This window comes from Anabrus simplex, chromosome 2, assembly GCF_040414725.1.
Source record: "Anabrus simplex isolate iqAnaSimp1 chromosome 2, ASM4041472v1, whole genome shotgun sequence".
Lineage (NCBI taxonomy): Eukaryota > Metazoa > Arthropoda > Insecta > Orthoptera > Tettigoniidae > Anabrus > Anabrus simplex.
The window spans coordinates 662,046,705-662,063,783 of NC_090266.1; the positions used below are offsets into that span (position 1 = coordinate 662,046,705).

General features: G+C 43.4%; 1 protein-coding gene across 3 annotated transcripts in view; it reads left to right on the forward strand.

The window, feature by feature from the left end:
* LOC136864335 (inactive phospholipase C-like protein 2) overlaps positions 1–17,079 on the forward strand; it is a 786,053-nt gene that overhangs the window by 311,725 nt on the left and 457,249 nt on the right. For all 3 annotated transcript variants that reach the window (XM_067141176.2, XM_067141177.2, XM_067141178.2), the window contains exon 3: positions 5,355–5,549. In XM_067141176.2, the coding sequence (XP_066997277.1) occupies positions 5,355–5,549 (195 nt within the window). The remainder of the gene's footprint in view (positions 1–5,354; positions 5,550–17,079) is intronic.

A 17,079-nucleotide genomic window follows, 5' to 3' on the forward strand; every position in this document is an offset into this window, starting at 1 on the left:
TCAGACTGTGGGTCGCGGGATACAACTGCGGAGGATGACCAGTACCTCACCCAGGCAGCCTCGCCTGCTATGCTGAGCAGGGGCCTTGGTGGAGAATGGGAAGATTGGAAGGGATAGACAAGGAAGAGGGAAGGAAGCGGCCGTGCCCTTGAGTTAGGTACCATCGCGGCATTTGCCCGGAAGAGAAGTGGGAAACCACGGAAAACCACTTCCAGGATGGCTGAGGTGGGAATCGAACCCACCTCTACTCAGTTGACCTCCCGAGGCTGAATGAACCCCGTTCCAGCCCTCGTACCACTTTTCAAATTTCGTGGCAGAGCTGGGAATCGAACCCGGGCCACCGTGGGTAGCAGCTAATCACACTAACCACTATACCACAGAGGCGGACAATTGTTTTAAAATGAATTACTTTGAAGTTTCTTCTCTTTACTGAAGTAAGCTGTCTTGCTGCACTTGTATCCTGACACCTGTAGAAATACATTCCTGGGATTATTTCTGTGCACATCAAAATATCTGTATTGGGTTGGAAGAAATATGAAAGACTCATATGCACAGGTTGAGGCGCTGCAATTATTCACGTAGTGTCAACTTCCACACTCTGCCGTCTTAAAAGTGGCGTAGTGAGAGGACTCGGCACGAATAACTAGGGGCACAGCGAGAGGTGCCAACATCACTGATAGGGTGTACTAGAGTTATGAGATAGTTTCCGCCTGCTTTCTTCACCAAGCGCCCGCTCCGCGGTGTAGGGGTAGCGGGCCTGCCTCTTACCTGGACTCTCCGAGTTCGATTCCCGGCCAGGTCAGCGATTTTTACCTGGACCTGAGAGCTCGTTCGAGGTCTACTCAGCCTACGTGCTTAGAATTGAGGAGCTATCTGAAGGTGAGATAGCGACCCTAGTCTAGAAAGCCAAGAATAATGGCCGAGAGGATTCGTTGTGCTGTCCACACGACACCTCGTAATCTGCAGGCCTTCGGGCTGAGCAGCGGTCACTTGGTAGGCCAAGGCCCTTCAAGGGCTGTAGTGCCATGGGGTTTGGGTTTGGTTTTATCTTTACCAAGCCTGGAGGTGCTGTCGCAGCCTACTAAAATATAAGCACAGCCGACGATGCGAGTGACATGACAGAAAACAAACTGTTATACAGTATAGGGTAAGAGGGAAAGTTGTTGCACTATCATACAGGACGGTAAAGGGCGATGTTACTTAGCTCGATAGCTGCAATCGCTTAAGTGTGGCCAGTATCCAGTATTCGGGAGATAGTGGGTTCGAATTCCACTGTCCGCTGCCCTAAAGTTGGTTTTCCGTGGTTTCCCATTTTCACACCAGGCAAATGCAGGGGCTGTACCTTAATTAAGGCCACGACTGCTTCCTTCCCATTCCTAGGCCTTTCCTATCCCATCGTAGCCATAAGACCTCTCTGTGTCGGTGCGACGTAAAGCAAATAGTAAAAAAGGGGGCTATGTTTGCACAGCATGCGTGAAAACTATTTTTATTTTTCGGACATTCTCTAGGTATTGTGATGGCGCGTTGTAAAACCCATTACATCTATGTTAGGGTATACAATAGTAAGAACTCAATACAACACACCTGGGTAAAGGTCAGAGCAGTAAAGTGAATCACAAGCACACGAGGTGGTTATGTAACTTGATGTTTACAAACACTCGCTGTGTGTCAAAGACAAAGACATGAGTTGTTTGACTCACCCGTGTGCAGTGAGTACGTATGTGTTTACAAACACTCGGCACGCGTACGATGTAAAGTAGAAACGGAAATCATTGACTTTAGTCCTTCTGGACAGCTGCAGGACGTCGCCAGCTGTACCATCATATGGCAAGTACACTTCCTATACACCCCTCACGTTTTCGGCATGACTTTCCCTTACAGCCTGTGTGTGTGTGTGTGTGTGTGTGTGTGTGTGTGTGTGTGTGTGTGTGTGTGTGTGTGTGTGTGTGTGTGTGTGTGTGTGTGTGTGTGTGTGTGTGTGTGTGTGTGTCTTAGTCCGTCTTCCTGGTATGGGGTCATGGATGAGGCATGAATTTAGGGCCGGATGCCCTACCTGACGCCAACCTCAGTTAAAGAGCTAATTGTAATTAATGATCGTGAATGAATTTGGGTAAGGAGGTTGAAAGAATCTGCTGTGGCCAATGAATAGGAACTGACCCAGCATTTTCCCGGAAGTAAGAAATGAGAAATTACAGAAAACTATTCTGAGGACAGCAGATGGTGAGGTTCGAACCCACGCGTCTCCTGAATTCTGAGTTTGGCTCCACAGCCACTCCGCACGATGTTCCCTTACACCCTGTATAGAGGGTTGATTCAGTAAATGCCTTAGGTATGACATGGTGGTTTGTTAACTCGATCATAAACGAAGTAAAGTGTGTCAGTTGAGTGCAACTAATAATACTGCGAATGTTCTCCGAGTTCTGTGTGTTTCAGTGAATCGAACAATGAGTACTAGCTGTATTTTCCATATTGTAAATGCCTGTAGCCTGCGTGATGCATTTCGCATGTTCCAACGAACAATGTACTCAATCCAGTGCAAAGTGAGGGAATGTTTCAATAACCGTGGTTGCCGTGCGGTGTACGAGTAGCCAGCCTGCCGAGTTCCATTTCCATCAGATTAGAAAATTTCATCTGGATATGGGAGCTCAACTTGCCTCCGTGGCTCAGGCGGCAGCGCGCCGGCCTCTCACCGCTGCGTTCCGTGCTTCAGGTCCCGGCCACTCCATGTGAGATTCGTGCTAGACAAATCGGAGGCGGGACAGGTCTTTCTCCAGGTATTCCGGTTTTCCCTGTCATATTTCATTCCAGCAACACACTCCAGTATCATTTCATTTCATCTGTCATTCATTAATCATTGCCCCAGAGGAGTGCGACAGGCTTTCGCAGCCGGCACAATTCCTCTCCTCACCGCTAGATGGGGGCTTCATTCATTCCATTCCTGACCCGCTCGAATGACTGGAAACAGGCTGTGGATTTTCATGGAAGCTCAACATAAATTAGAACAACTGAGGAGCTAATTGCGGCGGTCTGGAAAGACAAGTACACGTCACCTCGTAGCCTGCAAGCCTTCGAGCTGAGAAGCGGTCACTTGGTAGGCCAAGGTCCATCAGGGTGGTAGAGCCATTAGGATTTTTTCAGTAACTGGGGTTGATAGCCGTATGATATAGACTCAGCTTCAAACCATGACAAAATAATATGACCTTTTTATAGATGGACGGATATCATATCCTAGTGGTTGGGATTCCACGTAAAATCGGACATAGCCTGGCTGTGATCATGGTGTAAGTCACGTGAGACTACAAATTATTTACCTTTTATTTTTGTTTCTTCATGCGAGTCGGCTGCATGGTTCGGTTTACGTGGCTGTGAACTAGCAATCTGGAGATGATGGGTTCGAATTCAACCATCGGCAGCCCTCAATATGGTTTTTCCATGGCTTCCCATTTGAAAACATGGGAAATGCTGGTGCTGTACCTTAATTAAGGCCACGGCCGCTTCCTTCCCACTCCTAACCCTTTCCTATCCCATCGTCGCCAATAGACCTATCTGTGTCAGTGAGACGTAAGGCAAATTGTAATAGGGTATATATACCGGGTGGCTCACCAGCCCCTTATTTTTCGGAGATAGGCAACCCAAATAACGCGTGTAACATACATATCTTCATAATTTAGTTTTATGAACACCAAATAACTTGAAATTTCTCCTTATTTTCAATAAGGCTCTCCCCCACATGTGTGTCATCACCGTAAATTATGCCATGGACCTAGCAAAGGAAAAACTACTTTGCACAAGTCTATCTTCCTTTTCTTCTTTCTTTATCTGTTTACCCTCCAGGGTTCGTTTTTCCCTCGGACTCAGCGAGGGATCCCACCTCTACCACCTCAAGGGCAGTGTCATGGAGCGTCAGACATCGCGTCGGGGATACAACTGGGGAGGAGGACCAGTACCTCACCTAGGCGGCCTCACCTGCAACGCTGAACAGGGACCTTGTGTGTGATGGGAAGATTGGAAGGGATAGAAAAGGAAGAGGGAAGGAAGCGGCCGTGGCCTTAAGTTAGGTACCATCCCGACTTTTGCCTGGAGGAGAAGTGGGAAACCACGGAAAACCACTTCCAGGATGGCTGAGGTGGGAATCGAACCCACCTATATTCATTTGACCTCCCGAGGCTGAGTGGACCCCGTTCCAGCCCTCGTACCATTTTTGAAATTTCGTGACAGGGCCGGGAATCGAACTCGGGCCTCCAGGGGTGGCAGCTAATCACGCTAACCACTACACCACAGAGGCGAACAGTTGGGTTACCTACCTCCGAAAAAAATTAGGGGCCGCTGAACTACCAGTTATATACCGGTATATATATTGTATGTTCAAACTGTCGTACTGTTATAATCCTCTATGTTATTTAGTTCACAGTATTCTATTTCACTACCTACTATTCATTCATTGCAAACAAATTTCATGGTAGAACCTTTGAAAGTGTGAAGGAATGGTCTCCTGAGAGAGGACCAGTTGATATTTTGTGTACTTTACCAAGAGTGTGGTTAGAAACATGATGTGAGACTAATGCGCAAAACTTTGAATTATTGCGGCTGTTCATTGAGAATACAGTAGCCTAAACATAAGCCGTTTGTGTATATTTCCTGTTGTAGAGTGTTTAGAGTGTTTAGAGTGTTAGGGCTGATGTGTAAAATTTCTGTAGGCCTACAAGTGTCGATGTCTTCATATTACTATCCTGCATTAAAAGTGTATTCCAGAGAACTTGAAAGACGGTGAAGTGAGAGTGGGATACGGTCTCTCACAATTGAATTGTTTTCATTTTCATTCATTTTCACACCAGAGTAGGGTAGGAGTGTAACAGTGAGGCAGGCTAAACTTTGAAGACACGTTCTTCACACGTAGAAGAAGAATGTACGATGTATGCACATGGGCCGGAAACACTTTATTTCCATGTTAGAACTAATTTTCTACAACTCTACCTAGTGCATTAATCATAGAAAACAAACAGGAACAAAACCTGCCAGCGTACCACAGGAAATGTTCAAAGTGCCCCTGTGCACCACTTCGTCACATTGAATGCCGGATGCGCTGATAGAGGATTGATGCGTGTGTCATTGCTAGTGGAGGGCACTTTCAACATTTCATGTGGTAGGCTGGTTTGCATTTTTCTTTTGTTTTTCCCACAAGTAAAGTACTTTGTAGAGGTTGTAGAAAGTGAGTTGTAACATGGAAGTACAGCGTTTCCAGACCCATGTCCATGTTTTTCTTCTTCTACGTGTGAGGTATGTGTCGAGAAAGTTTGGTCGTACCTACTCTATGTAAATGAACTTACTGAAGATTTGTGTACATTGTGTTTCAGTGACCATCGATAGCATCAAGGAGATCCGCGCGGGGAAGAACACGGATGTTCTACGCGCGCACGGTTATGCAGAGGAGTGCGCATTCTCCATTTTGTACGGTGACGACTTCGAGTCGCTAGACCTGGTGGCGTCTACTCCTGAAGAGGCCAACATTTGGGTGACGGGACTTAACGCTCTTGTAGGCGCCCAGAAATGTGAGTTTGAGCTACATACCTTGTACTTTTACCTTCTAATCAGATACTAAGATTCGTTAAAAGAGCTGTGAACTGTACTGAATTGTTTCCCGATGTTGATGTCCCTGTGAGCATTTACAGTGGCGTTGTAAATACAAATTCACCCTTTACATATGTATAAAATAGAATTTCCGATCCCATTCAATTGTTAAAATATTGTTCTGCCTCTTATTACTGATTGCTAAAAATTACACCATAGTATAAAACAAAGGCAATCGCTATCTGTTGTTAAGAGGTCGGTGCACTGTCGGTTTTGACAAGTGAATTCATACTATGTGTCTGTTCCACGTATTGAGAACACTGATGCTTATGCTTATGCTCCGCTAATCAGCATTACATAACAAAGAAGTTTAATTTAGAATAATACTGACTACCATCCTGTCAATGATCAAAGGAGGATATTTATTATAAAATTGACAATTTTAACAAATATAAGGTGGGATTGTGAAATCTGAGAAGTGAGCGCTATGGAGCTTGAGGGCAGCGCGTTGTCAATCCCTGCACTAGAGTCTAGACCAGTAATGAGTAGAGGGTGGAGTTTGGCACATTTGCATGTTTTAATTGTTTCAAGTTTTAATATGCCCATAAGGAAAAATGCGCCTCATACTGAACCATATCATAATATTCTTCATTTTATTCATAATAACACTGTGGCATAATTTTATTTAGCGCGTCATAGAGTCGCAGGGAGTGAAGGAAGGAACATTGGATGGCCGTGCCATAGACCGTTAGAATCCCGTATTGCTCAGGAAGGAACGAATTCCTCGAGTTGGAATTGAGCCGCAAGCCGTGATTTCGTTTATGTAGACCCCTACTATTTCACCAAGCACAAGAGCAGCAACCTAGATGGGGTGATATCTGAACGAGGGATTTTAGTCGTGTGTAGGATCACGCTAAGCGGTGAAGTAGAAGTTCTGAAGTAACTCCACAATTCCAGACACGACCAAGATCAAGCAGACGACAACCATGATGTATCCAGGAGTCTAGCAGAGGACTCTCATCCCTGTGCATGGACTAGGCACTAGGCACGCATGTCATAGCGGTCATGTGATTCGTCGCTGATAGAAAGGTGGCTGCTAAGTTAAGTCCTGTTGTTCTATAAGCATGTGAAGTAATATTAGATGCACTAGTTTAGGCCTTTCTTAAACAAGTTAATCAATTGTTAAATGTAAGCCAGCGCGGCGTTTGCTTTGCTCAGTTTATGTAAAATTAAATACGTTGAGGGCTGTATGCATGTTAGGCCCGAGCTAAGTGTTGTGTTTAAATTAGATGGGAACAAGGGACGATATAGGTTAGATATAGGTATGTGCATTAGTTATTAGTAGTTTATTCCTGTATGAGTTGATTTTTGATAGAGTTGTTGGGCAGATTCTTCATAGTACCTAATGGGCTGCGTACCATCAGCGTCGCGATATTAAGCAGATTAGAATCGAGACAGCATAGGGTCAGGATGTTTATGTGCATGACGCATGAATTTTCAGCTGCAAGGAGATGTAATGGGAGAGCTTTCAACGTCGAAAAAGAACATAGTCTTCAAATGTGGTGGCAGGCAAGTTCATGAATTTAGCGGTCATCGAACCAAGGGTCCTTTGTATGTGAAGCTAGAATTGCCGTGAGATGTTTACGGGGCTGAAATGATAACAAGGCTATGAAAACCATCGTGTTTTATTTGGAGCCATGATATATATATTCATAAGCCAGCCAGTTTGATGATGATGTTTCTTGTTTAAATGGTCCTAACAGCTAGGTCATTGGCTCCTAGCAGCCTTTTCTATGCACTAAAATGTGTGGGCTGTGAGCTATATTCGTCCGTGAGAAATGTGTGCCATTATAAGCACCAACAATGTCGGCCAAGCCCCGACGAGATAATTGCTTCCTAGGTAGGGATAAAACCCCAAGTCAGCTGTAAGCTGAGGGCCGAAGTTAGTGACTGAAAGTCTTTATAATGAATAACGTTAATTTCGTGATGTGCTAACCACCAACCCCAATTATTTAAATGATTATTGCTAACCAGCTGATGTGCCCTGTCGTGTCGATGTATGCTGTAATGCTGTGTCTTTGTGAGATATGCGATCTTCGGAGCCTGAGTATCTGGGGATCGAGACCCGCCACCTTTATCAACTTCAGTCCATATTCTGTGTGTTTTATTTTGCAGGTGTGATTTATATATATTTACCTTGTGTTGCTTATTGTTGTGTCCAGTGTATTTATTTGTTTTATGTTGCCCTTTGTAGATTAACGGCGTTCCTTGGCCCGATGGCTAATTTTGGGAAGCGAGGTTCTGTCCTTATCCTTTGCTCATGGGTACGGATCCATCCGATTAGAATCTGTTTTTTGGATGGGTAATTTAGACGCCGTCCTGAACAAGTGTTTCATATATTTGTGTCTGAGTGATAGGAATGTACATATGTAAATTAGGCCAATTACTAGCGTATCGGATATTACCATCGCATCTCATGAACGGTTTTAGATCAAGCCTTTGGGCAAAGGACTAGGGACTTAGTGAAGCAGTCAACATATTGATATGACGTAACCCATTCATATTCCTGGTAACAGGTTTCATATTTCTCGGGTTCGTTACCCGCGTTTCTAATTTTGTAAAGGATTGTTAAAATGTCAATTCATGTGAATGAGCGTATCAGTTTCTTTGACCAACATAGCGGTTGGTTCTTTGTTTATTTGATAAACTGTTACTTAATTAGTATAATTTTAATACATGTTTTAGTTAAATAAATTTATTATATCCGATAACCTGCGTTCTCATTCACTAGTTTTATATGTACGTATTTCCTGTCCATATAATTTAGTATATTTTAGTAAGTAGACATTTTATTGCCCACATCCGGAAGTACCACGCGCTTCTACCATGAGATAGGCCGAATTTAAGACAGGATAGGGTTACAATACCACTTGAGTAATAATAATAATAATAATAATAATAATAATAATAATAATAATAATAATAATAATAATAATAATAATAATAATAATAATAATAATGACTTTAGGTCTCACTAACTACTTTTCGGGTTTTATGAGATGCCAAGGTGCCCGAATTCAGTCCCGCAGGAGTTCTTTTACGTGCCAGTAAATCTGCCGACACGAGGCTGATGTATTCGAGCAACTTCAAATACCTCTGGAGTAAGCAAGGATCGAACCTGCCAAGTTGGGGTCAGAAGGCAAACGCCTCAATCGTCTGAGCCACTCAGCCCGTCATGTACCATTTGCAATCGAAATAAAATGGCTGTTTAATATTCAATAAATGCATATATACATAATACGAGCATTTGTACGACATGCAGTACGTGCATATACATAATACGAGCATATGCTCGTGCATATAAATGCATATATACATAATACGAGCATTTGTACGACATGCAGTACGTGCATATACATAATACGAGCATATGCTCGTGCATATAAATGCATATATACATAATACGAGCATTTGTACGACATACAGTGCGTGCATATAAATGCATATATACATAATACGAGCATATGCTTGACGTACAGTACGTGCATATAAATGCATAATTGCAGTTTTCTTATCTTGTATAAAATAACTTATATATGTTGTAGGCTACACTGACCGAGCTCGATAGCTGCAGTCGCTGAAGTGCGGCCAGTATCGAGTATTTGGGAGATAGTGAGTTCGAAAACCCACTGTCGGCAGCCCTGAAGATGTTTTCTCGTGGTTTCCCATTTCACACCAAACAAATGCTGGGACTGTACCATAATTAAAAGGCCACGGATGTTTCTTCCCACACTCCTAGCCCTTTGCTGTCCCATCGTTGCGATTAGATCTATCTGTGTCGGTGCGACGTGAAGCATCTTGTAAAAACTAAAAAGCTATACTGATATCGAAATTGGCACAAAAATGCAAATGAATGATTATTTAACAATTCCATTCACCTCACGAATCCTTTACAATGCATTGTTGTTGACAACCCACAATATAAACAACAGCTTGACGTTCCGATTTACGCCGCACTGACACAGATAGGTCTTATGCCTATTGTAAAAATGGGAAACCATGAGAAAACATCTTCAGGGCTGCCGACAGTGGGGTTTGAACCCACTATCCCTCCAATACAAGCTCACAGCTGCGCGAACCTAACCGCACGACCAGCTCGCTCGGTATAACTAATTTTTTCTGTGGCGTTTTGTTATTCTGTTCATATATTGGAACCATGAAAATGGTGTTTTACGTTACCTGAAGTAGCAAGGAGGAGAGATCCTTCCTCGATATATGCCAGAACCCTACGCAACCACTCCAAAATAGTATTCTCACTTATATAGAAATAAAACGGAGAGAGCCTAAAACTAAATAATGCCACCATTTAGTTCCTACGGTTTTGTCACTAGCCCGACCTGACCAATCCAGACCAATATTGTGTTGCTCTAACCTTCTGTATGTATCATTTTTCCTGTTATTCAGTATCTTTAATAATGCGCCGAAGTTGGCAAGCCTGTTCAGCGCCTTGCTCTGTTGGATCTATAACCTACACTTTATCTCTTCGTTTTATGAAGACCAGTAACCACTAGCAATCACAGCAACAAGCAAACCATATTTCAGATTGTCGACTTTGTGCATATAACTTTAAAGCTTTTCAGTGTCCTGGGGCGTGAGACTTTGTGTCGGAGGATACCCCTGGGGAGGAGGACCACTACCTCGTGCAGGCGGCCTTTCCTGCTATGCTGAACAAGCGCTTTGTCGGGGTGAGGGCTTGGAAGGATTGAAAGAGATAGACAAGGAAAAGGTAAGGAAGTGGCCGGGGTCTTAAGTTAGGTACCATCCCGGCATTTGCCTGGAGAAGAAGTGGGAATCCAATGGAAAATCACTTCGAAGATGGCTGAGGTGAGAAATGAACTCCCCTCTACTCACTTGACCTCCGAGGCTGAGTGGACCCCGTTCCAGCCCTTGTACCACTTTTAAAATTTCATATCAGAGCCGGGAATCGAACCCGGGCCTCCGGGATTGGCAGCTAATCACACTAATCACTACATCACAGAGGTGGACACAAGGATCGTTTTTACTGACAAGAATTAGCAGTAGTAGAACGACTTGAAAAGGGTACTTATATAGCTGACATTTGTGCAGACGATGTGAATAACATTCATTAATCGTGGTATAGGCGCATCTGCTGGATCTACGCAGATCTGAATGGTAGGAGCTTTAGCACTCACGAGAAGTTCGTTTTTATGCTTGAGATAACCTAGGAAGTGGTGCGGATCCGCGGAGCCTTGTAATCAACGAGTGGAGTAGGAGCGGTCCGTTGGGAAATCTAGGAGAGGAGAGTTGCAACAACGTATTATCGAGCTGATAGAAGTAAGATTAATTCTGTCACCTTACTACCGGATTTATGTCACTCAACATTCCTCATTTATTGACTTCCTTCAGTTGTAGGATGTGATTATGCTGAACAAGGGCCTTGTCGGTGGGAGGGCATGGAAGGATTGGAAGAGATAGACTAGGAAAAGGTAAGGGAGCGGCCGTGGCCGTAAGTTAGGTACCATCCCGGCATTCGCCTGGAGAAGAAGTGGGAATCCATGGAAAATCTCTCTACTCAGTTGACGTCCCGAGGCTGAGAGGACCCCATTCCAGCCCTTGTACCACGTTTCAAATTGCATAGCAGAACCTAGATCTTTGACACCAAATGAGGAACTGTCCTACAAGAAAAAAGCAGGTTGGTCAGGAATAAGAAAAATACAGTACAATAATAACAACAATACTTATAATAATAATAATAATAACAATAATAACAATAATAAAAACAATAATTCCAGTTCTTTGGTTCAATGGTCAGCGTATTTGCTTTCGGTTCAGAGGACCCAGGGTTCGATTCCCGGCTGAGCCGAAGATTTTAACTGTGTACGGTTAATTCTTACTTCTCGGGGACTGGCTGATTGGGTTTGTCTCCCAACACATTCTTATTAATTTTCACACAACGCATCACACTGCCTACCATCACAGTGAATACATCCCCCGAATGAGGTTGGTGTCCGGAAGGGCATCCAACCATAAAACTGGGCCAGATCCACATGTGCTATTCAATTCACACCCGTGACCCCATCAGTGTGGAAAACGCGATATAATAATAATAATAATAATAATAATAATAATAATAATAATAATAATAATAATAATAATAATAATAATAATAATAATAATAATAATCTTCTGGCTGAGTCACTCTGCGAAAATGTAGTAAGCAAAATAACAACACAAAGTGAATCTTTTGTAAATAATTTTGGATTGATTTTGTAAGTTCCCCTTGCACGAATACTTTGATGAAATAGGTACCGGTACCGTATGCATCTGTCGACGGAAAAAGTGTGTGTGTGTGTGTGTGTGTGTGTGTGTGTGTGTGTGTGTGTGTGTGTGTGTGTGTGTGTTATCTTTTATACCTTTCAGCGTTCAGTTTTAACACTTATCCTTCCTGGTCGTAGAAACGTGTATCGTGCCTTTACATCCCAAGTAATAATAATGTTACTGGCATTACGTCCCACTAACTACTTTTTCGATTTTCGGAGACACCGAGGTGTCGGAATTTGGTCCCGCAGGAGTTCCTTTACGTGCCAGTAAATCTACCGACACGAGGCTGGCGTATTTGAGCACCTTCAAATACCACCGGACTGAGCCAGGATCGAACCTGCCAAGTTGGGTTCAGAAGGCGAGCGCCTCAACCGCCTGAGCCACTCAGCCCAGCTACATCCAACGTCTAGCTTTGTATAATTAGGAATACAGTCGAACCTCGTTAATACGGTCAAATTATCTTCACAATTAGTCTGAATTTAATGAAATACCTATAAAGTGAATTAAGACCCATTGTGGGCCTACATCATTTATTATGATATATTAAAGGCATAGAAAGGATCGCTATATTGATATGGCGTCTTCACAATCTGAACACACAGCCTGAACTCTCAGAAAAAATAAGTTCTTAACTACGTTGCCAGTCTTTGCACGGCATCCTGAATTATCGTTCTTCTGATTGTCAATGCGCTCGAACGGTTGTGAAAAACACGTGTACACAATATCATACAAGCTTTCTCAGTCGCTTCACCTCGCGTTTATCTTTTCCCACATTATGTGATAACAGTATACATATTTCATTTCCAAAGTCGGAAGCACTTTGTTTTGCGACTCCGTACTCACCGTCAGCACAAATTCTATCTGTATTCGCACCCTTTCACGTGTTTATATTACCACTAAATTTTGTCAGTAGAAACAGCCTTGTGTTGCGTTTCTATTCAGAACAGCCAGTGACAATGACATAATGCTAGCACGCTAAAATATGGTACTGTAAAACACAAAGCACGAAATGCTTTTTATAAAACAGCTTGATAGAAAATGTCTGCAGTGTGTATCTACAGCAATGGGGAAACAATCTTAACTGTCATGTAAGGAATGCCATTGTTGACTTCTAACCACATTTAAAACTTTGCATTCTACATTTTCATAAGGTTTTTCGTTTTGCTATAAAGGTATCTGATTATGAAGGACATCAACAATTCACATTTGGTTTTTTCACTTTGAATACAGCAACTTTTCCTGAATCCCTCTTCTTCGTTTCACTATTTGCTTTACGCCACACCAACACAGATAAGTCTTATGGCGACGGTGGGATAGGAGAGGGCTAGTAGTGGATAGGAAGCGACCGTGACCTTAATTAAGGTACAGCCTCAGCATTTCCCTGGTGTGAAAATGGGAAACCACGGAAAACCATCCTCAGGGCTGCCGATAGTATGGTTCGAACCCACTATCTCCCGGATGCAAGCTGACAGCTGTGCATCCCTAACCGCACGGCCAACTCTCCCGGCTTTCCTGAATCCAAGTATATATATGTAAGTATGTTACTGCAACAAAAGCGCGTTTTAGGTAAGAATTTAAATATGACGCCAACAATGCCGCTCCCCCTCAGCTGTCAGCTAACATTACAATTCGTAAGTTACTTCTTTAATACTTAGGTACAACTGAACAATAAAAACATTTCTGCTTTTTATTTTTATTTTATTTAATGCGCTTACCTGCGGGGTTCATTTTCCCCTCTACCACCTCTACAATCTCAAGGCGGTGTCTTGGAGCGTGAGAAATTTGGTCGGAAATAAAATTGGGGAGGAGGACCATTACCTCTCCCAGGTGGCCTCACATGTTAAGCTGAACAGGGGCCTTGTGCGGGATGGGAATATTGCAACGGGTAGTTAAGGAAGAGGGAAGGAAGTAGCTGACGCCTTACGTTTAGGAGCATCCCGGTATTTGCTTGGAGGAGAAGTGGGAAACCACGGAAAACCACTTCGAAGATGGCTGAGGTAGGAATTGAAACCCTTCTACTCAATTGATCTCCCGAGGCTGGGTGGACCCCGTTCCAGTCTTCGTGCCACTCTTCAAATTTCGTAGCAGAGCCGGGAATCGAACCCGCACCTCCAAGGGTGGCAGCTAATCGCACTAAACATGAAACCACAGAGGCGGACTAAATATTGACGCATAGAAATTTTAAAGTCCTGAATCGGGTATCATCGTCTTTGGATGAGGCGGTTCAGCAACCACAAAAAATAATGCAACTCGCATATTCATTAAGCTGCATCACATTACCTACCATCACAGAAACATGCAATAGCGAATACATCCCTCCAAAAGGTTTGGCGTCAGGGGGAGCATCCGGCCATAAAGTCGGGCCAGATCCATATGTCTTACAATACAGAACCCCAAACCCCATGGCACTACAGCCCTTGAAGGGCCTTGGCCTACCAAGCGACCGCTGATCAGCCCGAAGGCATGCAGATTGCGAGGTGTCGTGTGGTCAGCACGACGAATCCTCTCGGCCGTTATTCTTGGTTTTCTAGACCGGGGCCTCTATCTTCACCGTCAGATAGCTCCTCAATTCTAATCACGTAGGCTGAGTGGACCTCGAACCAGCCCTCAGGTCCAGGTAAAAATCCCTGACCTGGCCGGGAATCGAACCCGGGGCCTCCGGATAAGAGGCAGGCACGCTACCCCTACACTACGGGGCCGGCCTTACAATACAGGGTGAACCGAAATTCGCGCACTCGGGCGTCGCAGCGCGACTCCTCACATGCCAGCAATAAAACGATGTGTCTCACAAAAGTTCGTCCTGCGAGTATATCAAGCAAAAAAAGGACGTTGAAGAGTGGCAATCTTGCAACACTGTAACCACATGTAATAGAGTTTTGGGTTAGCATGCAGGAGGTCGAGGGTTCGATCGTGGGTTGAGGCGTATGTTTATTTCGTAAATGTAGTCCAAGTGGTATGGTATCTGGCATCTTAATCGTCAACAGCAATTGCAGCGGGTCCTCTAGAAACCATTTGCACTTACTTACTACGATCCTAGAAATGGACGAACAATAGTTTTCATTGCACAGCTTTGAAAGACGCCCTTTCCACGTCGTGGGTGTGAATTTATTCCACATATGTGGACTGAGTCCACAGGTGAGGAGGTCTAAATGTGTTAACCACTCCGCAGATGTACATATGTGTGGACAGCCCTCAAAATCCACATATGTGGAAGAATGCGGACCATCCCTTGGTCCACAGACGAGGACTGTCCAAGGTACTAGGGCCATCCACATATGTGGACCATCTCTATTTCCACAAATGCGAACTACCCACTCTACTAGGTCACATATGTAGACCATCGGTAGGTTCAGAGACGAGGATTGTCTATGCTGCTAGGCCCATTCACGAACGTGGACCATCGTTAAGACCAAAATAAGAAACTTTAAGGAGAAGGGTGTGAAACTTGTGTTCTGAAAGAGCTTAAGGTGAGTCCTTTTATATTTGCCGATTTATTTACAATATTCTCGAGACGTGTAGCTGGAACTAGATCAACAACACATATGCATGAAATAATACTTACCTGACGTACGGTGAAAAATACTTATGGTTTGGTTACAATGATAGCTTTGCATATTATCGTCGGTAATGTAAAACTGATTGTTGTATTAGGAGTAGTGGTTAAAATATGAACAGTAATATTATTGGTTTTTACATCCCACTAACTAATTTTAAGGTTTTCGTGGACGCCGAGGTACCAGAATTTAGTCCCTCAGGAGTTCAGTACATTTACTGACACGAGACTAATGTATTTGAGCACCTTCAAATACCATCGGACTGACCCAGCATTAAACTACATCTTTAAATTCACACATATTTTGTCGTCGGATTTGGTCCATCAAAATCTTCTTTACTTCTATTGAAGTGTCGATTACAACGTCTACATGCAGCTACGTCTAATGTTATCTTATTATGCGAAGGTAGCATTTCCCAGGCGTGTTCTATATTTGAAAAAGCGTTCGTTGATAGAAACCCAGGTGGTAAATACGTAATAGAAATCTGCGGCATACAGCGTTAGCATCCGTGCTCATAATAACCAGTAATAGCCTTATTCACTAGTATAGCGTTAGACTCGATGCCAGATTCGCCCTTACAAGTTATTATTTTCTATAATTTTGATCGATCAGAGATGCTCTCTATCAAATAATGTCACATTTGGAATCCTTTATGAGGTACGCTGAAGCGGGATTTTTTATTCTGTTGGTGTTGCTGCTGCTTTAAGAGCATTTTAATTACTACACTCACAGATCAAAATTAGCTCTTGTTTTGTGTTGACCGGGCGAGTTGGCCATGCGGTTAGACGCGCGCAGCTGTGAGCTCGCATCCAGGGGATAGTGGGTTCGAATCCCACTGTCGGCAGCCCTGAAGGTGGTTTTCCGTGGTTTTCCATTTTCACACAAGGCAAATGCTGGGGCTGTACCTTGATTAAGGCCACGGCCGCTTCCTTCCCATTCCTAGGCCGTTCCTGTCCCATCGTCGCCATAAGACCTATCTGTGTCGGTGCGACGTAAAGCAAATACCAAGAAGAAGAAGTTTTGCGTTGATTATAATACTCTTCAGCGAAGCCAGAATAAGTTTCAAAGATAAGATGCCTGTAAATGTACTATCCTCATGAATCATCCAGTTGTCAGTAGCTTCTGGACACCATTCTGAACTCCGTAAGAGGTTACCTTCTTCAGCACTATTAGAAGGGTAGATTCATTGCCCTCATACCACTATTCTTTGTCCTGTCTGCTTCTACACTATTTACTTCATAGCGAGCCTCGGAGATGTGCTTGGACCATTTCCATCTGCCTTATCTATGTGTGCTTCTATATAGTGGTAAATTTTATGGTGTAGGTTGTATAAAATTTGCTGATTGACTATTATGCGAATTTCATCATTGTTATTGTGTCCAAACATAAAAGGTTGACAAGAATGTAGCTCACTTCGTACTACACATTTTGAGTTTCTATCGAGTATATGATGTCCAGCATCTCGTCAGTATTGTTGTAGCAGTGTATAAACTAAGTTTTGGAGAATCTACCTATGTACATCTGTTAACTCGCAAAGATATAGCTTTATTTCCTCGATGTACACCGTGTTTTATAGATGTGCTTCATAATGGTTTAAGATGGAGTTTCTAAGCTA